Source organism: Rhinolophus sinicus, linkage group LG05 (assembly GCF_036562045.2).
Source record: "Rhinolophus sinicus isolate RSC01 linkage group LG05, ASM3656204v1, whole genome shotgun sequence".
NCBI lineage: Eukaryota > Metazoa > Chordata > Mammalia > Chiroptera > Rhinolophidae > Rhinolophus > Rhinolophus sinicus.
Genome location: NC_133755.1, coordinates 89,877,324 through 89,898,978, shown reverse-complemented (window position 1 = coordinate 89,898,978; position 21,655 = coordinate 89,877,324). Strand labels below are relative to the sequence as shown.

Genomic DNA, 21,655 nt, shown 5'->3' with positions numbered 1-21,655 from the left:
ACTCACCAATAAATGAAACATGTCGATATCTAATATGCATGGAAGGTCTCCATGATTGTCATCTGGTACCAATGCTAAATATTTAAAGAAAAAAATACATTAGCACATTCCATATGTCAACATAAGTATTATTTTAAAAATGCACATAACCTCGTTTAAATTTATCTTTTTGCAAGACATACATGAATTTATAAGCTAGAACTTGTACATAAGACAAACAGTATTACCAAAATATTTCTCTTATAATGGAGAGAAGTGATGCCACTAGAAACAAAATGACAGAAGATGAGAAATTACCGTAACACATGTGGTACAAGTATTGATACTCACACGCCAAAAGTTTAAAAAAGTGTCCTTGCGTCACTGAAAGTAATGCCACTGTCCAATGTGCTGCAGCAAATCTTGTTAGTGATCTAAGACAGTCATCCTGAAAGAGATTGACACAGTTTAACAAAGAAGCCAGTATATGAAGTAGTTCTCTTCTTTTATGAATGCTAGTTCAAAGCATAGCTAGTTGAAACAAAGCTAGATGCACAATGAAATCTCTCTAGATGGTATGGACCCGAATCTATGACATCTTTAATGACATGTCTCTAACATGGAATGAATGGAATGGGAAATATCTAATTGAATGCTGAATAAACCAATGCTATCTCCTTGCCACCATGCTGCTGGTTCTCTATGGAAAAGGATACATGCACCCAGACAGACGTCAACAAACAGACTCCCAAGAATGTAAGGCTGTATCTATATTTATTCTAAAGAGATACTCTTACTACATGTAAATATGAATTATAATCAGGTATAAACATGCTTAAGAAAAATACAGATGAATAATAAGTTGATGAGTTGTTTCTTCCTGTTTAATGCTTTCTTTTCCGAATTTTTCTGTAACGTGTTTTGGTTCAATAGATTTGAGGACCTACTATAGGATAGTCTTGGTTTTGAAAATCTTAAATGAAACCACACTCCTGCTTTCAAGGAGCTCACAGCCTTGGGAGTGAGAGGGGGAAGAAAAGGGAGGCGGTGGCAACTGAAGGAGGTAGTACCACAAATGAGGGCTACCTCACTCACAGGACGTGGTTTAGAGCATCTTAGAGAGGAGTCTACTTAGGGTACTCCCAGTAACAAAGGCCTGGGAACTAGCGTTTGGGGACCAGCCATGATTCTACAAGTCTGGACCATGGTTGTGAGGATTGGCAGGTGATAATGGAGAAAAAGGCTAAAAAGTGTTAAGAGATATGATCAGGGTAACTTCGGGAGGAACCTCTCTGATAATTAGAAAAGAGTGAGATTCAGGATAGAGACTGGTATGGAATCTTGGCAAGAAATAATATGGGGATGAACCAAACAAGAAGAAGTAGGAATGGAAAGAACGGGAAAAAAATATGTAGGACGGGTATTGAACAAACTCTGCTGACCAACTGGATACGAACATCCAGACCAAATGATGCATCCAGTAAGATTTCTGAGTTTCTAGCTTGGTTACCTGGATGGACAGTAATGACATTAACTAAGAAAGGCAATATAGTAAGAAAAATGATTTGGATTGTTAAATTTGGGGTGCTTTTGGGAGGTCCAGGTGAAAAAAATAAAGCAGGCAATGAGATAACAGATCAGGTTTGGAGATATACAAGTGGGAATCACTGGATGTAACTGAAATCAGAGGTGTAGATGGGACTACCAGGGAACAGTGTCTGATGACTGAGGGTCATGGGCCGAACTCTGGGGGTTTAAAACATTTGCAGGATGGAGGAGGGGTTGCAGACTGAGAAGGAGGTGCCAGAGAGGTAGGGAGAAAACCAGGAATGTCTCAGAAATCGAGAGAAAACGAATTTCAGAAGGAATTAACAAAATAGAAATGTCAAATAAGGAGTAAAAAATGTCCACCTACAAGGATAATGAGGAGATCACTCGGTGAACTTGGTAACAGCTGTTTCCAAAGAGTAAAAGTGTTAGCGTAGGAGCCAAATTGCAGGGAGTTGAAAAGTGAAGGGTTAGCAAGAACTTGAAGAGAGAGCATACACTATTGTTTAAGGAAATTTTGCTGTATATAAAATTTCTCTCTCAATATGAAATGAAATTAAAAACTGCAGGTGCTATTCCCTTATCCATATTTCATTGCATGGTGAAACAAATAAAATGAAATACGCTTTAAAATGGCTTGGATATAAAAATGAATGAAAAAGCGAGGGTCATAGATGGAAGAAAGATAATACTGAGGGCAAGAGTAAGAAGAGGACAGTGGAGCACACTTGACAACAGGGGATGTGCCAGGAAAGGAGGAAGTAAAAGAAGGGATAACTGATAGAGAGCGGACGCATTTCAGGAAATAGGTGGAAGGCTAAGCCGCTTTACCCAAGGTCCCTTATCCTCTGATACAGGACAGAAAGGTGAGTGGAGATGTATGTAAGTTTGAAGGGAGTCAGAAAAATAGAAGTTCACTCCTAATGACACTATACTTTAAAAATTAAAAAAACCCAAAACGAATAGCCTGCCAAACTTGGATATGAACAACCTGTTAAGAACGGTACAATAAAGGAAAGTTAACAGGCCAACCTCTCTTATGAACATACATGTAAAACTCTTAGATAAAACATTAGCAAATCTAATGTAATGATATATAAAAAGGATAACCTACATGACCAAATTGGGATTATTTCAGGAATGCAAGGTTGGTTTAACACGGGAAAGTTAATGCAAATTGATAACACAAAATCGTATTAACAGAATAGAAGAAGTCTACAGTCTGCTGACTAGGCAGTGTGAAGTACATAGAATCAAGGAAATATATAACAATTGCCTTAAAAACTAGACAAAATGATGTTACACATTTGTGACTGCCTTTTCAATAATCAACATACTTATCAATTCTTATTTACTATAGCAAAAAATATCACAGCCAACATTGACAGCCATATCCATATCTAAATGACAGCATCATTTAGAGCAAAAATTAATATAAGACCAGGTGTTATGTTATGTTATATTAGACCCGGTCTTATATTAATTTTTGCTCCAAAAGACACATGAGAGCTGATTGTCCGGTTAGGTCTTATTTTCAGGGAAACACGGTATCCCGTATCACAGTCAAGACTAATGCGAACTGCCTTTGCTTCATCCAGCTTTAATCCCAGGATCTACTCCTAGAAGTTCCAATTTAGTAAGTCCCAAGTGGCCCAGGTATTTGTCTATTTAAGAAGTTCTAAGATTTTAATGCACATCCCCTACCCAGGAACCTCTGATAGAGGATCTACATTTCGCACACCATAAAAAGGGGCCTGAGACTCTAGGCGTTTGCAATGAAAAGGAAAGTTAGTAAATGAACTGTATTTTCTAAACAGGCATGCTTTGTTTCGTTTAAATTTTTTTATGGAGACTAACCCTGTCTTGGGTGTACGAAGAGCCTTCCCACATAAAGTGGCATCTCTCCCATGTGCAAATAAACCCCTGCTAAAGGCTAAGTTATTTAAAAAAAGCATTTTAAAAAAGTTCATTGTTTTGCTTTAAATGGCATATATTTTTATATTTTAAAAATATGCCCATCCCCCCACACCTGCCCCTTTGGCAACCTTCAGGTTGTTCTCTGTATCTATGGTCTGCTTCTATTTTATTGTGTTTATTCATTTGCTTTGTTTTTTCAGATTCCACATATAAGTGAAATCACATGGTGTTCGTCTTTCTCTGATTTATTTCACTTAGCATACCCTCTAGGTCCATCGATGTTGTCACAAGTGGCAAAATGTCATTCCTTTTTATTGCTGAATAATATTCCATTGTATACACACACACACACACACACACACACACAAACCTTTATCCATTCATCTAACAATAGACATATAGGTTGTTTCCGTATCATGGCTATTATTAGTAACATGGCAATAAACATAGGAGTGCATATACCGTTTTGAATTAGTGTTTTTGTCGTCTTTGGCTAAAAACCCAGAAATGGAACTGCCTGATTCTACAGCAGCTCTATTTTTAATTTTTTGAGGAACCTCCACAATGGCTGCTCTGATTTACATTCCTACTAATGTAGGAATGTAATGTACATGTAAATGTACATGAGCGGTCCCCTTTCTCCACATCCTTGCTAGCACTTGTTATTTGTCGATTTTGATGATAGCCATTCTGACAGCCGTGAGGTGATAACTCATTGTGGTTTTCCTTTGCATTCCCCTGATGTTTGGTAATGCTGAGCATCTTTTCATGTGTCTATTGGCCATCTGCACGTCCTCTTTGGAGAAATGACTATTCCGGTCCTCTGCCCATGTGTTTATTGGATTGTTGGTTTTCTTTGGTGGTAAGTTGTATGAGTTCCTTATGTATTTTGGATATCAACCCTTTATCTGATGTATTATTTGTGAATATCTTCTCCCATTCAGTAGGTTTTTTTTTTGGTTTTTTTTGTTGGTATTTTCCTTCCCTGTGCAAAAACTTTTTAGTTTGATGGATATATATATATATATATATATATACACATATACACATGCACATATACTTTTATTATTCTATATATTTTATATATATATATAATGTTATCTATTTGTTTATTTGTTTGTTGTTGTTGTTGTGCTGTTGCCCTTGCCCGAGGAGACATAGCCAGAAAGATATTGCTAAGAGCAATGTCAGACAGTGTACTGCCTGTGTTTTCTTCAAGGAGTTTAATGGTTTTTGGTCAACACAAAACCATTTTATGCACAAAACCAGCACAAAATACATATTATTGTGCTTCACTTTACTGCACTTCGCAGATACCAGGTTTTTTACAAATTGAAGGTTTGTGGCAACCTTGTGTTGAGCAAGTTTACTGGCACCATTTTTCCAACAGCATTTGTTCACGTCCAGTCTCTGTGTCACATTTTGGTAATTCTCGCGGTATTTCCAACTTTTTCATTATGGTTGTATTTGTTATGGTGCTCTGTGACCAGTGATCTCTGATGTTACTATTGTCACTGTTTTGGGGCACTATGAACCGTACCCATGTAAGACAGTGAACTTCATTGATAAATGTTGTGTGTGTTCTGACTGCTCCACTGACCAGCTGTTCCCCCACCTCTCCTTCTCCGTGGGCCTCCATATTCCCTGAGACACAAGGATATTGGAATTAGGCCAATTAATAACCCGACCCTGGCCTCTAAGTGTTCAAGAATCAATTGTGCAGCAAACTTCATTAAGAAATCGCGGCAGCCATCAACATTGAGTCAAGACTCCACCAGCAAAAACATTATGACTCACTGAAGGCTCAGATGATGGTTAGCATTTTCTTAGCAGTAAGTATTTTTTAATTAAGTATGCACATTTTTTAGACATAATGCTACTGCACATGTAATAGACTACACTATAGTGTAAACGTAACTGGGAAACCAAAAAATTTGTGAGTTTTGACATTAATTTGATGTTGCTTATAAGGTAGTCAAATGTGGTAGAGGGTGTGTTCTGTTTTATATTTCCAATTATAGCATTAAAAATTCAAGAACAAACACTCTGTTTTGTTTTTTTCCCATTGTTTCATGTGCTTAACCAAGAGCTCTGGATGAAAAGAGCCAAAGCCTATTTAAAAGAAAAATAATGAGAAATGAAACCACAAACATAACTTCAACATCATTACAGAAAATGGGTCTTACTAGGAAAAGAGTGAAGCTATGCTTAAATCATCAATTCAAGTTTTTAAGATTTAAAAAAACAAAAGATTTAAAAAAAGCAAAAACACTGCTTTTCCATTCCACCATTCTATGAATTGAGTAAACTGATAACTTACTAGTCTGCAAGGTAGAGGACCAAACAATGGTTTATCTTCATCACTCAAAATTCTTTCTGCAGATTAAAAATGAGTAAGATGATAAATTTTTTTTACATATATTTTATCACATTTCAAAAAAAGTTTAAAAAAAATTCTTTCTGCAGAAAGCACAATATTGTCAGGTTTTGAAATCTTTAAATCATTTCACACGAATTACTAACTTTGGATGAAAAGTAAAAATGAAAACACATTCCCTCAACTGACAAGAAGCTATAACCACCACGAAAGTGAGTTATCGGTTGCTGTAGTTAATTTATAAACTGTAAATCTAGTATTTTGTCAGTACACTACATTGCCTACTTCAAAGTCTTTATACTATTTCTTCATATTGCTGTCCATTTTAAACACCTCATTCAAATACAGGCTTCTACACATAACTCCTGTCAACTTGTGCTTGTGACTTAGAGATACAACTTTAAATCTCTTACCTATGCTTTGGATGGTGTACGCACAGCTCCCCCAACACATTATGGGCACACGGGGATCCTCTTCATTGGGATGAACCTTTAGTCCCACCTTGTAAGTAGCAGTTCCAAATGTTGTTAGCATTTCTTTTATGCTATCAGAATAAGGGTTCCTGTAGCGAACATGTATAAGATCAGCTCAAAACAACGTGCTCATGTCAATCAATGGTTCAGTTTCTAACAGCTATTTGCTATGTTAGAATTGAGACATTTAAACTATCTAAAGACAGTTTTATGCAAAGGGGAAAATAAAGATATGCAAATTGTCTCTGCTTAAGAGGAGTTATGCTCCACTCGGGCTGGCAGAGGTGAGGCACAGGCTGAAAACAAGGTATTAGGTAAAAGTCTACATACTGAACTGTGAGACTCTTACCCTCTTTCTCCACCCTGAGAACACTGGCAATGTATGTCCAACTGTCATAGGTTTTAGTTTCTCCAGTGAGGACTCCTTAGGGGAAAAGCCTCTTGACACAATGACACTTGGGGGTCCCAAGTGAAAGACTGGTGGGGGTCTGATCACCTCACTGTGAGGCTCACAGGCCAGCGAGCTCCAACCTGCTCACCCACATATCCCATGAGCGTCTCACAGACTCCTTGAAAGGTCACCCAAGGAAAATAAACATTTAAGGAAAGAAGCAGACATCAAAGAGATAAAACAAACAAGCAGAAAGAAGAATGCAGGGAAAACAAAGACAGTGTAGAAAGCAGAAAACTTATAAGAAAATTAGAGGAGCAGTCCAACAGGGCCCAGGGCAAGCTAACAGTAGGACTACCTCATAGAACAGAAAAACCAAGAGAAGGAAATCATCTAAGAAACAACATAAAAAATTCTCAGAACTGAAGGATTCAAATCTTCAAGTTCAAAGAGTATACTGAAAATGTTGCAAAAATGAATAAAGAAATGATTCACATGCCAAAGAATGTCACAGAAATTTTAGAATACTGGGGACTTAAGAGACGATCCCAACAGTTTCCAGAAGTAATCAAGTTACAGAGGAACAGGCATCAGAATGGCGTGGATTTCTCAATGGGTGCGAAAAGTTAATAAAACAATGCTTTTCAAATCTAGATGAAAAATTACTTCTAACCTATAATCCTATACCCAAACCATCAATCAAGCATATGGATACAATAAACTCATTTTCAGACATGAAAACTTAACACCCATGCACTTTTTCTCAGAAACCTGCCGAAGGATGCACTTGTACAAAACGAGGGAGTAAATTAGGAAAGAGGAGAATATAAAATATGAGATCCAGTGAAATAATAGGTGCATGGCCACGGGAAGTCTGAGTGACAGCGGTGCCCTGTCCTGATTGGTGCGGGACTACAGAGGCTGCGGGAGGAAGGTTCCAGGACTGGTCTTAGCACTTAGAAAAGACATTGCTTAAAAACAAAAAACCTCTTGCTAGGCACCTGAAAGCTCTATTGCAGCATTTGATGGGAAAAGAAAAAAAAGGAACACACACAGAGAAAACAAAGTACATGAAAAAAAACAAGGTAATTTTTAAACACAAGATAAAATTGTACAAGACAAGAAACAGAATTATGACACACAACTTGTATCAGTAGAAACAATTATAATGTAAAAATTGTCAAGGGATTTAACGAAAAATTCTGAAAGAACTCTACTGGCAGACTGGTGAGGAGCAGAGGCTAAGAGCTGAATACTAAACTGCCAGCCAGTCAATAGAACTCAAGAAACAGTCACCCACGCATTTTAACTAGAAATATGGAAGTAAAAAGCAGAAGAAACAAACAAAATAACATGATTGGGGAAGGGGGGGGGAAACGTGAGAGGCACAGGACTGATGTTTACTGTACTTAAGCTTCTCAGTACTATTTGTACCGAGTTACTTACACGTCAGGAACAACTTCCAGGTGGCTTTACATGTATTATGTCACTTTATCCTCACAACACTTTGAGGTAGGTATTAGTTTCCTCACTTTAGAAATGAGGAAACTGGGGTACAGACAGGTCAAACAATTTGCACAGTAAGCAGTGCTGCTGGGAACTGAACCACAACACCTGGCTCTAGAATCTATGCAATACTTTATAACTAATTGGCCAGGGGGTAACAGAGGGTGAAAATACTCTGGTTTTGATCCTGGGTTACTAAGAGGTTGGTGGGGCCATAAATAGAACCATGGAAGTCAGAAGGAAAGCACAGGATGTGGTGGGGAAGCTGCAGTTTGGATTTCGATGTACTGATGAGTGTTGTGCAGGAGAGGCAGATAAAAGGGCATGTTACGGAGTCAGCAATACAGACCGAGAGAGACTGGTAAGAGTTAGACATGCCATGTGATTCTTAGGTTTTTATTAATATACTCGTAATAAATATCATCATGTAATGCTTAAACCTCAGAATTCAAGATCAGTGTCATATAGCTTTTGCTCCCTAGCTTATAAATCATATTCTTACCAACTGCTAACTTAATTTTTCATTTCAAGTAGGCCGTACTCAAAAGGAATAAAATAATACACTCACTTAGGATGAAAATCAGGCCTAAACCCTTCGGGGAGCTGCAATTCATTCATATTTTCTGAATTCTTTGAAGAGGCAATATCTATAGAAACAAGCATTTCATATTACTATTCATCTCTACAACATTTCTATGAATTTCAGCCATATATTTCATTCTAAATGTAGGTCAAAGAAATTGAAAAAACAACAGGAAAAATTTCTATTAATAAAAACAGTATAACATGCATTCAAAGCCTGGGAATGAGTATTGCTCTGACTGACCAAGGTGCCTTCTTCAGTCACCTCTGCTTTTCCTGATAGTGTAGCCTCTAGAACACAGCTAGGGAAGGGAGCAAAAGGAAGAGTACGCTATTTTGTTTTTATAAAAACCAACAGTATAAATTCTGCTCAGGTTGCTTTCTCATAAGGTGGTAAGTGCAGTGCACGTCTTGAAACTTGGGAAGCCTTTGGTAATGCCAACAATTAAGTGAGGGAGGCCACCGAGAACTAAAGCTAGCTCTTCAATACTCAGTCTATTCCCCAGCCCCCAGAAGCTCCTCAATAAAATGGGGGAATGAATGAGAAGTAGTTATTATAAACTTCACACAAGCCTGAGGGTTTTCGAGGAATAGGAAGTAATGTAGTCAAGCAAATTTAGTTCACTAGGACGAAGAAAATGAGAATAAGACAGTTTAAAATGAGAGGTTTCACTTTAAAAATATTCTTGAACAATTCTCTCTGGAACCACATTCTCCAATAATCTTAGACTTTATGGAAAAATGAAAGCAGGTTATCAGAACTTACTAGGAATACTTTCTTCTTTCCTAAGACTCTGCAATGCTTTTATTTGCTGAGATATTGTTCTAATCCACTGAGCCAGATTTGGTTGGTCTGAAAAATTTAACCTGCTGGAAAAGATTATAGTGTTTAGTATTATGCTGTTGTTGCTTAGTTTAAGATACAAAAAGACTCCTTAAATGATCATGGGTGTAATATTTTAAACACATTTTAAATATATAGGGAAAAAAAAGCTCGGGGGAAATCTGTTCCTTTAGAAAAATAGGTATTTGTCAATGGAAATAAAAACATATTTGTTACTATGAAGCTAATAACATTATTTGTCAAAAATTTCACCTTTTTCAGTACTAGAATTTGCTAGTATTTCTTAAATATCAGTCACCACAACACCACTAATATTTACTGAGTACTTATTATGCGACAAGCACTTAGTAAAACATTTAACAGTATTAGATTTAATCCTCAAAATATTCAGATGAAACAGTTTATGTTATTGTCCCCATTTTACAGATGAGGAAACTGAGGTTTAGAGCTATGTAACTTGAGTAAGGCCATGTAAGGAATGGATCTGGCATTCAAACCCAGTTATATCAGACTCCGAAGCCTCTTCTTCATGACTACGTCATAACTGACTCACATGGAAAAAATACAAAACCTGAACCACAAAAGTGACAGGTGAGATCCAAAGGCGATTTTTTTCCTCCTTTTATGCAGTGAATCCTTAATCTTATGATTAATTTATCAGTTCAAATGCAGATGTAAGTCAGCACCATATTCTTTTGTGATAAAAAAGCATGAGCTTATATTCAAATCTAACAGCATTTTAAGAACATTTTGTGGTAGCATAAATTAAGACACCATAGTTTGAACTCCTAAAATTGAAGAGAAAAAAACAACTGACTGCTTTGAACTGAATCCAAATAGTATCACAGAAATTAATAGATGATTCATATTCATAAAACTTAAATTAGTATTTGTGCATGTTAGGTAGATACCATAATTCTAAACTGAGAAATGAAAATCAGATTTAAATAGCAGAGTATCAGATTCATATCTGCAATGAGCATGTCCAATACTATTAACTAGAAGCACCCTAAAAATTATGAGATGACAAAAAGTTTTTCATTTTAAACATACCAATAAATTTTCATTTTTTGGGCTCAATTCCTGAAGCTGTTGTAAGCCAGTAATTGGCAAAAAAATTATATTTAATTGTTAGCATATTCAATCAAGTCAGTTTGAGATGTCCCTCTCTCCCCTATCAATTTACTGAGTATCTCTTGAAAAGTATGAGGGAGATATTTAAAGTAGAAATAAAGAAGAGTTTTCACGAATACACAAGAATTTTGTATCTTCTACAAAGTGCCTATGGATGACCAAGAAACTTAATTTTTGGCCTATTCCTTTCTAAAAACCAAAATCATATTTTGCAAATCTGTTAGAAGAAATGACTAAAGGAAGTTTGGAAAGTATCTGGAAAACATTATGCAATTACCTAGAGTGATTTCCCTCCCCTTACTATCTCATCTTCAAAGGCAACTATTACTTTGATGTTAAGGTTTTATGAGCTAAAACTTACTTGTTAAAAATATTTCTTGGAGGAAGTAGCAGAGGAATAACAGTATTACTCAAGCATTCACAAAGGGGACAAAGGAATTCTCCATTTTCTACGTCATAGCTTGTATGTAAGCGTAATCTCTGTTGCCTTCGCTGTTCTTTAGCTTGAACGGAATCAAAATACCTTTACAATTAGAGAACATGAGGTATCAAAAACAAGGGTAATTTTTTTCAATGAGAGCCACAAGCTTCAGCATTTTAAATAATTTGTTTCCACAAATAATCCGAAAATTAAAATCTTAAAATGAACTGTATTATTTTTAACACTGGGACTTTAATTTTGGAGTTGCTTTAATAATCAAAATGGGTTCTAAGAGTTCTAAAACAGTCAAAAACAGACTGCTTTGCAAATAAGCATTCAGAAAGCAACCAATTTCTTGGTCCCAGTGCTGGCTGGGTTTGTGGCTACATGATAACTCAATGAGCACAGTGCTAGCATAACAGTATTGATTTGGTGGTTTTACAGAAACATAGAAAGCATCCAAGTAGAACAACTTTGAGGGTATCCCAACTTAGGCTCAGGGAGCCACGACAGTCTCAGGAAGCACAAGGCAAGTACTAACACCTTCAGAATCAAGAGTTGTTCACTTTCGAAAGATACTGCTCTTCTAGGCTTTATCCCACTGTAAAAATCTTTTTTCTCCATCCAGTTTGTAAGTCAATACAGATCCCCATGTTAAAACATATATTTGATATATTACGAAATTTCTGCCACTCCTATACATGCATGACAAAGTAAATCAATTTTAATTGCTATTTATTAGGCAGTAATCAGATTTTTTTCTTCAACATCTTTAGTTCTCCCTTTTTCTAGAATGCAATTTCCTTTGTATTTTGAGTGTTCAGATAAGCTTCTCTTAACTGATATGAAGAATACAAGTTACCTTTGCCAACAATGGGCATGCATCACGTGTCCACAGCTACCAGTGTGTGTTCCACAAGACAGGTTAGGGTGCATGAACAATGGATCATATTTGTCTGCATTATAAAACAAATAAACAAAATAAAACACCAAGCATTTAATTTTCCTACAATGAATGGACTTCAAATTGTGAAACCTTCGGTAAGAGCGTGTAAACTTGAAATGAAATACTAGTTTATTTTTTTCCTTTGAGACTGAATAATTTATGCAAGAGCCTGGATTACTTAGAAAGCAGGACCCTTTTTTGTCACCCTGAGCAAATAAAACATCCCTGCATTATTAACTGAAATTGGAATTCTGTATTTAAGTACATCTAATCTTTTGAACATTTCATGCTTTCAGGGCACCGAGAGACTCTTATTCCCTGCAAAAGCCCTGAGCTCGGTAAAAGGGATATTCTCCATGGGACTGCCTTTAACACCTGCGGGCAGCTGGGTCACAAGGATTTCTAACAAAAAAAGATGTTTTGGCAGTAATGGGGTGCTCCCTAGAGGAGATTCTGCTTAACGACACTCACGCAGAGAGGAACAAATACTGTACCAGAGCCAGCCAAAGTGGTGACAAAATATCCAGATGGTGTGGGGTGGGGTGGGGTGGGGTGGGGTGTGTGTGTGTGTGTGTGTGTGTGTGTGTGTGTGTAGAGAAGGGCAAATCAGTCAGTCTTCTGTTCTTGTGCTAATTGTTTATACTTTAAGGAGATGAAAAATGAAGATGACCGTAAGATGGGTGCCTGGTTTCTTCTGAAATTTTCTGTATAAAATTAGCATAATCTTAGAAATCCCCTAACAGTCTAGAAAAAAAATACTCAAGTTTCAATTTGCTTTATGTAACAGTGAAAATGTCATAGCACAAAGAAAATCTGCTTATTGTCAGCTGAAGGGTTTTCTTTATGAAATAAAGTAACTTTGGGAACTTTATCTTCGGCCTGGAATGAAATTTATAAATCACCTCGTCCTAATGACCATTTTTTAAGGCGAACCAGACCAACCTTTCTTATCTAGGTAGGTGCTTGAGAGCCCCACTGTACAGACTTTCCATACAGAGAAAGGCAATCTCATCAGTAGATTTTCAGACTTACTTTCAATACTACAGTGTGGAAGGCACTCCCTAAATAAGTGCTTTGGAAATCCCTAAGACACAGTTCCTACTCTCAAGAAGTTTACTGGGGGGTGGCCCGTTAGCTCAGTTGGTTAGAGCGCGGTGCTAACAATACCAAGGTTGCCAGTTTGATTTCCGCGTGGGCCACAGTGAGCTGCGCCCTCCTTTAAAAAAAATTTACTGGTATTGTGGATGTCCATCAATGGATGAATGGATAAAGAAGAGGACAGGACACACACACACACACACACACACACACAGAGGAATGTTACTCAGCCATAAAAAAGAATGAAATCTTGCCATGTGCAACAACATGGATGGACCTAGAGGGTACTGTGCTGAGGGGGAGTAAGTCAGACACATAGGACTAATGCCTCATGATATGTGGAATCTAAAGAATAAAATAAATGAACAAACAAAATAAAAAAAAAGTTTACTGGTATTGTTGAGGCACTTGCACATATAAAGAAGTCTGACAGGAGAGACAGAAAACTGTCTGTCTGGACTCAGTAATGTGCAGCCTAGACGCCCCTGCAGGAATGAACGCTTTCCTTCCTCAGCAGTTGGAAGAAGGCGCTCAACCGTCACTCCTCTTTAAGGGATGACTGCTTTGCTCGAGGTCACACCTCTTCTCAGAGGTCCCTCACAACCGATCACTGATCAGTGTCCAGGTAGAAAGACCCGGCCCCCTCGCCGCAACTCAGGACACCTCTGAAGGGCCACCTACTTCCAGAACTCCCATGGGACTGGCTGAGGGCTTTGGGGGACCGTTTAACTTCTCCCTTGCCCAAACCTCCTTCCTTCTCCCCCATTCCACAAATGTCGACGCCAAAGCTCTCCCTAATAAATGTCCTGCACGGTATCTCTTTCTCAAGAATCGGCTTTCTGGGGAACCCTATCCGCGATCATCACTAAATCAGAATGAGGCTCCAGGATGGCTGCTCACACGGCTACCTCACACACCATTCTCAAGAGATTCCTCTTTGGATCTCGCCATGAGATAAAAGAATCATTACTGTTATTTCAGTGTGTCAACTCATAAAGAATTTACAAGTGAGCTGAAGAATGGGAAAGATTGTTACGTACCAAAGTATGTTAATGTTATATCACAAAAAAAAGCTTTCCTTTGAATCTCTGCTATTTACCAGCTGTGTAATTCAGGAATGACACTTAACCTGCTGGAATGTTTCCACACCTGTCAAGTGGGGAATTTCTGCCTAAATACCTGCCTAAGATACCACCACGCCACAGAGTTATTATTTAATCAAATTCTGTATATTACCACCCACACTAAGTGGCAGTTGTTAACAGGGAAGAGAGGATTTAGCTATGGCTTACCCGGATCCTGAATGAATTTGCTTCTGTTTTTTGATAATACAGTTGATCTTTGAACAAATGCTGCCAGGACCATTGCCCTGCTTTCCACCTTCACCTCTTGTTCTTCTTGACACAATATACAGGTAACAAATTGTCTTTGTTTAGGGACCTGAGTTTGTGCTGGGCCCAATGCTGTAAGTGTCATATCTGAAATCATAGGGCTGCAATAAAAGGTTATAAGTATAATCAATGAGCCGAAGAAATTTCTATATAATCATAAAACAGTAGGCTCCAGGTATCCACTTATTCAATACATACGTTTTTTAAAAAACTATTATTTTTTATTATATTAGTTTCAGGTTCAACACACATGGTTTTAATGACTTAAATTGACAGAAGTCTTTCATGTGAATGAAACCATCTCCTTTAAGGCTCATAGCAATCCCACATACAACACAGAAGGCAGACACTGAGGTAACTGAGCCTGGCATACTCATTCTTTATGAATGTCAAGGGTCTTCTGTATATCACATCATTTTAAGCATACACATTAATTACCTTATCTATGGAGACACTCTCATACACTTATACTAATAAACTCATTTTTCTAAGATTAACTCCTGTAAGCGGAGGCAACAAAATTTACCCATCAATCTTCTATATTATTTTAGCATTAAAAGTGTACTTATAAGGGAAAAACCAAATTCTTTCCCAATTGAGAATCAATGGCTAAGAAATAAAAACTTTCTGACTTTTTTTGTTTTGTTTTGTTTTTGTACCTATTATCAAGAACAGCAGAGGTAGAGACATCCAGTTCCAGTGTCTGCTGAAAGAGTTCTCTGTTCTCATCAATAAAGTGCCGCTGCATCTCCGACATCTGGGCCATGATCTTCTCTCTGCGCAGTCGGGCAATCTCAGCTTTTCTCTTCCTCTCGGCTTTGTCTTTGTCTCTTGGACTCTGAAATTATGCTTATTTAATTAGACCATTATATACTAAGTGCACATTTTCTTCCCAAAGCAGAAATATCTTTATTGTAAATACAAATGAAAAGCTATTCTACAATCTCACTTATCTAAATAAAAGATTTCTTAAATCAATCTACCATGTTTGAAAAAAAAAAGGGCAGACTAAAAAATTGCTACAACTAATGAAAGATAGTGGCACATTTCTTGAAATTTACAATTTTGGGGAGAATAATGTCAACTATCAACATATTGCAGATAAATTTAAATAGTGAACTTGCTACAATTTTTCCTTATCATCCCATTTCACTTCTTGTACCTCTTCTGTTACGGTGCCTTCTGTCTCTGCCACAGGACTGGTGGATGAACTCTCCCTCATTTTCTTAATAGCATTAAAAGTCTATGAAAAAAAAAAGCACTAGTTATTCCAAAGTTATGAAACATTATCCAAATTTAAAGATAAATATTTAATGTTTCTCACAAAAAGCATGAGTGATGCAGAAAATCTTACCTTTAAAATCCACCTAATCATATCTTTGTGGACTTCTAGGTAGGGAGCATTTTGCAGTGTTTCCAGCATAGCTAGAATGCTAGGAGAGTTGTTTGGTGCTTCACCAGGCTCTAAGGTGGAAAAAATAAAAGGCCCAATGACAACAGCTAACAAGCCATAGTGCTAATTACTATGCACAAGGTAAAGGAAGTTGCTCATAATGTCATTTGCCTATCATTTGATTACAGCTCTACTTCTTAGACAGTTTCAGTATTTCTTGAGAATGTGACGTATTTGTACATCACAAACATGTCATTAACAACTAGAATACTTTAATCATTCAAAACTTACATCTTGTACCAAATGATTATTTTAATATAGTCTCTAACTAAATAAAAACCCTACTAAAAAGTCTACTTGAGATTTTACAAATCTAAGAAAATGAATTAGGATTACAGGCGTACATAGTGTATAAATATAACTATTTGCTTTGACCTTTTTTTATTAAAAAAAATAATTCTTCCTCTATGAATTATTTATTTGAGGAAAAGATACTGAGTCCAAAAAAAAGAAAAAGATAAAAGTCAAGTCCATATTCTTAAGAACATTTGATCCAATATTAGCTAATTTAGTTTTATAATCGGAAATGTCCAATTACTGATTTTCTTGATTTAGGTGTGACCATTCTGGTTCCTCTTTCCGAAGAGATGAAGAGAGTGAACTATGCGATCTTTAATATTCTTTCAGGTCTAAAATTCTGTGGCTATAAATTAGGGATCTGACTCTAAATGGTGTGTTTTAATTGCATAAAGTGTTTAAAGAGAAATATCCAGAGGAAATGATGATTGTTAAAAGAAAGAAAGAAAAAGGAAGAAAGAAAAAGTGAGAGAACCTAACCGTACGGTGATGAGTGAATGTAAAACCAGGGAATTTTCTGTGTGGTTATTCTAAAGAAAAAGCACTGGTGATTAAAAAAAAGGGCAAAAGACAAAAATGTTAATTCATAGGAAGAAATACAGGCAGGGAAAAGAGTAGGGAAAGGCTAGCAACCAAGAATATAGTCTTTAGAGGGAAAAGGCAGTTTCCCCTCTTCCTCCCATTTAACTGGATGAGGGGAAAAAAGAAAAATAGAGATCTAGCAGCACATAAGGACTATTTCATTCTTCTCCACCACCCAGGAGAACCTAGTATTCTCACAGTAATTATTTTTCAGGAAGAGATGGCAAAGAACACGACACTGAGCAAAGTTATAGAAATAATCCTTTGCAATCAAGGAATTCTAAAACTCCTATTTTACCACCATAAATTCATTTAAACACCTCAGCAAATGGTTGATTGCAGGTCTTTATAACATAAGCCTGGGACATCTTCTGTGCCAGAAAGCGGCTTGGTGCTCAATAACTAATGGGGTTGGGTCAAAAGGACAAAGAGGCCAAAGGAACAGACTTCCACCGACCAAAACTGGCACAGGGTGAGCATCAAAAAGAATACTGATTATAACTGACTATAAAACACTGAATAAATTAAAAACCCATGAGTAATATTAAAACAAAAACAACACTAAGCAAAAAGACTCAGTTGCCACCACTGTAGGTCACTTTTAGACCAACTACTTATTCTGAAAATTATAAAGAAAAAGCTTCTCTTTAGAGGCAAAATATTATGTCTAAAACAAATGGTTAAAATACTAACTACTGAATCTAGGTGGTAAGTATATGGATGTTTACTGTACAACCCTTTCAACTTGTCTATTATGTTTGAAATTTTTAATAAAAAGTTAAAACAAAACAAAACAAAACAAAGCCTCCCTGGCCTTAAAAAAAGTCACGTTACTTTATACAAAACAATAATCTAATATTGTATATAAAGCCAATTTTCTTAGTTTCAATGTTTTTGTAAGATAACATCAACAATTTAAAGTGAAATCCTGATAGCATACTTTGTGTTTTAAAAAATGTATCCTAGAGTTTATATGTATGTGCTGTACTGATTTCAAACTAAGGATTCCTCATTAATTTTTCTGTTTATGAATTAAAATTTGTATTTAAGACTGTGTAGGCCCTAAGTATTTTTATAAAAATATGTCAGTCTGACATAGTACCTTTAATACAGATGAATACATAGAGCCTCAGAAATCTGGGTTGAATATAACCTATTTAAAACCTATGTGATAAAACAAAACAAAACAAACAAACAAACAAACAAAAAACCTATGTGATCAAATAATACAGGCTAAATTACATAATTATTTATTTTAAAAATTATTTTATTTTTTAAATATTAGTTTCAGGTGTACAAAACATAATGACTAGACATTTACACCCCTCACAGTGATAACGCCCTTCAAGTCTACTACCCCTCTGACACTGTATATAAATTACATATTTAAAATCACTGATATCTTGAATTAGTTTAATAAAAAGTGTACACATACTTGATATCTTCTGAGTGAAGGTAAATGTTACTATATGCTCTTCTGTTACAGTCTCCAAATGCTGTTTTTCTTCTTGTAGTGCCATTCCAATTAAATGTAACACCTCAAATACAATATGTTTTGTAACTTTTAGTAAAACACAAATCAAGTACATATTTTTATAATAAAAAAATTCACTATTAAAAAAGATAAATCAAACTATTAAAGACTAAGTGCAATACAATACAATTCGAAGTACTAATTTTTATTAAGTTTTATTAACTCTATAGTTCATTTTGTAATAAAGAATTCTCAGTAAGGAAACAATAATTTCTATTTCAGCTAGGAAGAAAATTCAATTGCAAATTCTTAGGGTAAATTAAAATTATTACCGGATGTGACCAGCAATTCATATAATATATAATTTTCAGTTTTATTCTTTCCCTACACTATAGTCTTAAGAAAAACCTTCTAAGAATCAGTGGCCAAATAATTAGAGCTAAAAGCGTCTATCAAATAATTATGCAGTCTATAATATTATCTAGTTTAATTTCTCTTTTCATGGACTAAAACTCTTAATCATCTCAGAAAGAGACATATTTTTATCTCTAATGCCACATAATTTATAAAGATGTTCATAGTTCTTCAATATATCTCACAAAAAATTCCTTACCAGACTTCTAAGGAAACATGTAACTACACTGAATCTATTTGCATTTTTATTGCTCTTACCCTCATCTCCAATTTTTGATGGATATGTGTATGTGGTCTGTATCTTTCCCTACACATAGGGCTATTGTGGTTGTCAGACTTGGAAAAACTAGGTTAGCCTGAAGCAAATGCATTTATAAGGTAAGTACTGTTCGCTCCTTTTGTCCATCATTCCACACAAATCTTCTGCTCGTGTAACACCAATGGTTTCTATTATACCAGAGTTCCCATATTTTCACATTTTAAGTGTTATGTTTATAAATAGGAGGGGGAGAGTTTAAGTATACACATGAGATACCTGAGCCTGCTGAGACAATGCAAAGAACAGTAGCTTTCTTTGCATTGTCCTTGGAGGAAGTCTCTGGAGGAAGATTCTAGAACTTAATTTGAATCCTGGCTTCACTGCTTTCAAGCTACATGCCTTTAAGGAATCTTTCGAGCCTAATGTCATCATCTTTAAAATGGAAAAACACCCAGCCTCCCTCCTGAGTTCTGAGGGTTACAAATATTGTACCTGTCTAGCATAAAATAAGGCACAGAGTAGGCTAATTCTACAAATTAAATAATTATTATGTTATTTACTAGTTGAGTAACATGGGCAAGTTAGTTAACTGAATCTCACTGAAATGTGCCTTCCTTATCTAAATGATGGAAAAAGTTGTATCTACTGATAGGGGTGTTGTGGGAATTCAATGAGATAATAATTTAAGAATGATTTACATTAAAGCTAAAAAGTAAAATACAAACAAGGTTCTAGACTTGCCACTTACTAGCCATAGGACCGTATGTCTGAGTTTCAGTTTCAATTGAAAAATACGGGCACTGATGAACTCACAGGTTTTTTGAGAATTAAATGAAAAACGTATGTCAAAGATAACACATTATATAAATGATAAGAGTACTGCATAAATAAAGACATCTTAGGACCAATCAATGAGAAGCAGATTGGCCAACAGGACCACGGAAATCATAATCATGTACAAAATATCTGCCAGGCTCTTATTTTTTTATTTTCATTTTTTTGGAATTAGCTGATTCATTTTATTTTTTTTAAAATTAGTTTCAGGTGTACAAAGCAACATAATAGTTAGACATCTACATGCCTCACAAAATGATACCGCCCTGACATCTTATATAACTGTTACAATACCACTGACTGTCTTCCTTATGCTATATAAACTCCACCTCCCATGAACACACACACACACACACACACACACACACACACACACTCACAAACACACTTATAGTTGACATACAATATTATTTTACTTCAGCTTCAGTTTACAGTATGCGAAGATCTTATTTTCATTGTCAGACACAAAAGCAGTCACCATATACTATTATTTCAATTAAGGTAACACTACGTTTGTCCGAAGTTTTCTGTGTACAGATACTGACAAGAGCATTGTGGCTGTTACTACCAAACACGTAAATAATAAACGTCTTCCAACCTACCCTCTGCAGCATGGACTCCGACCAGGCGTACCCATTATGCTCCACGGCCCACTGCAGTATCGTGCTCATGATGCACAACATGACATCTGACTGCAAAATGTTAACCAGACTCGCGAACAGAGGGCAGAATGAAGGCAAAACTGGAGGCGGAAGTGCTGAAAATAAAGCAATTATTGGTTTCTTTTGTGGAACATGTTTAAAAAACTATCCCTTTATTAGATATTTTTGATAGTCTTCACTCAACGAATATTCATTAACACACAGCTTAAAGCTATATTTTATCTTCTCAAGGTCAGTCCAATGCATTAAGAACAACTACCTACATAGCAGGACTACAAAGACAAGCCTTTCTTTTCCACAGAAATATCTTAAGATCGGAGATAAAACCATTAACCCAGAGATGACTCAGTACAGACTATTTCTATATTAGCATATGTATTAGTTCCTTGAATGTTCTGTCAGAAAGTTGATATTCAAATCTTCTACTTCACCAAGGATAAACTAGCCAGTCAATAGAAAACAATGTTTAACAAGTAAAGGAGTTTGACATGAGATCTTGGGAAAGATTAAAAATACCTGTATCTTCCCTATTTTGTCTTTTCAATTTCCGTTGAGCTTCCTCTGCCTAATAATAAAGAAAAAATTTGGACAGGGAATTAGTAATACCAAACAACCCAATATCCAAAACTACTGACATAAGGTCATCTTTGTCGTCTTATTTTCCGATTTTAGAAGATTTTTATCCTTAGTTTTGTAGTCACCCCAAAACTGACATATCAAGGTTAACTTTTCCCCCCAAATCCCCCAAAAGAGTTCTTTATTGCTTTAAAATGCAGGGGAAACATGTACAAACCCAAACCAAAAACTTATTTAGGTTTGAGGTCTAAGACATGCATTAAAAACTAACAAAAGTTTCACATTTAAGTTTTGTTTAGTGCCATTTATAGAAAAAAGTGTTTGAAGAATAGATTGATAAAGGCAAAATTTAAGAAAAAATTAGGAAAACTCCATAAATCACTATGGAAAAGCACAATGTTAAGTAGTAGCAATTCTGACATGAGTGTAAAATGAACTAACTGATTATAATATAGGTTGACAATTTGTATTTAAAAGTCTGTAAAATACATACGATT

General features: G+C 36.0%; 1 protein-coding gene across 5 annotated transcripts in view; it reads right to left on the bottom strand.

Moving 5' to 3' along the window:
- Window positions 1–21,655, bottom strand: part of UBR2 (ubiquitin protein ligase E3 component n-recognin 2) — a 106,110-nt gene that overhangs the window by 15,128 nt on the left and 69,327 nt on the right. For 3 of the 5 annotated variants that reach the window (XM_019738383.2, XM_019738384.2, XM_019738387.2), the window contains 15 exons: window positions 21,099–21,147; window positions 20,523–20,677; window positions 18,375–18,477; window positions 15,962–16,071; window positions 15,770–15,850; window positions 15,267–15,445; window positions 14,509–14,708; window positions 12,035–12,128; window positions 11,113–11,274; window positions 9,540–9,643; window positions 8,760–8,838; window positions 6,235–6,383; window positions 5,765–5,820; window positions 331–427; window positions 7–74 (listed from right to left, as the gene is read on the bottom strand). In XM_019738383.2, the coding sequence (XP_019593942.1) occupies window positions 7–74; window positions 331–427; window positions 5,765–5,820; window positions 6,235–6,383; window positions 8,760–8,838; window positions 9,540–9,643; window positions 11,113–11,274; window positions 12,035–12,128; window positions 14,509–14,708; window positions 15,267–15,445; window positions 15,770–15,850; window positions 15,962–16,071; window positions 18,375–18,477; window positions 20,523–20,677; window positions 21,099–21,147 (1,686 nt within the window). Of the gene's footprint in view, window positions 1–6; window positions 75–330; window positions 428–5,764; window positions 5,821–6,234; window positions 6,384–8,759; window positions 8,839–9,539; window positions 9,644–11,112; window positions 11,275–12,034; window positions 12,129–14,508; window positions 14,709–15,266; window positions 15,446–15,769; window positions 15,851–15,961; window positions 16,072–18,374; window positions 18,478–20,522; window positions 20,678–21,098; window positions 21,148–21,655 lie in introns of those variants that run through there. The other 2 variants (XM_019738385.2, XM_019738388.2) reach the window with 2 other exon arrangements.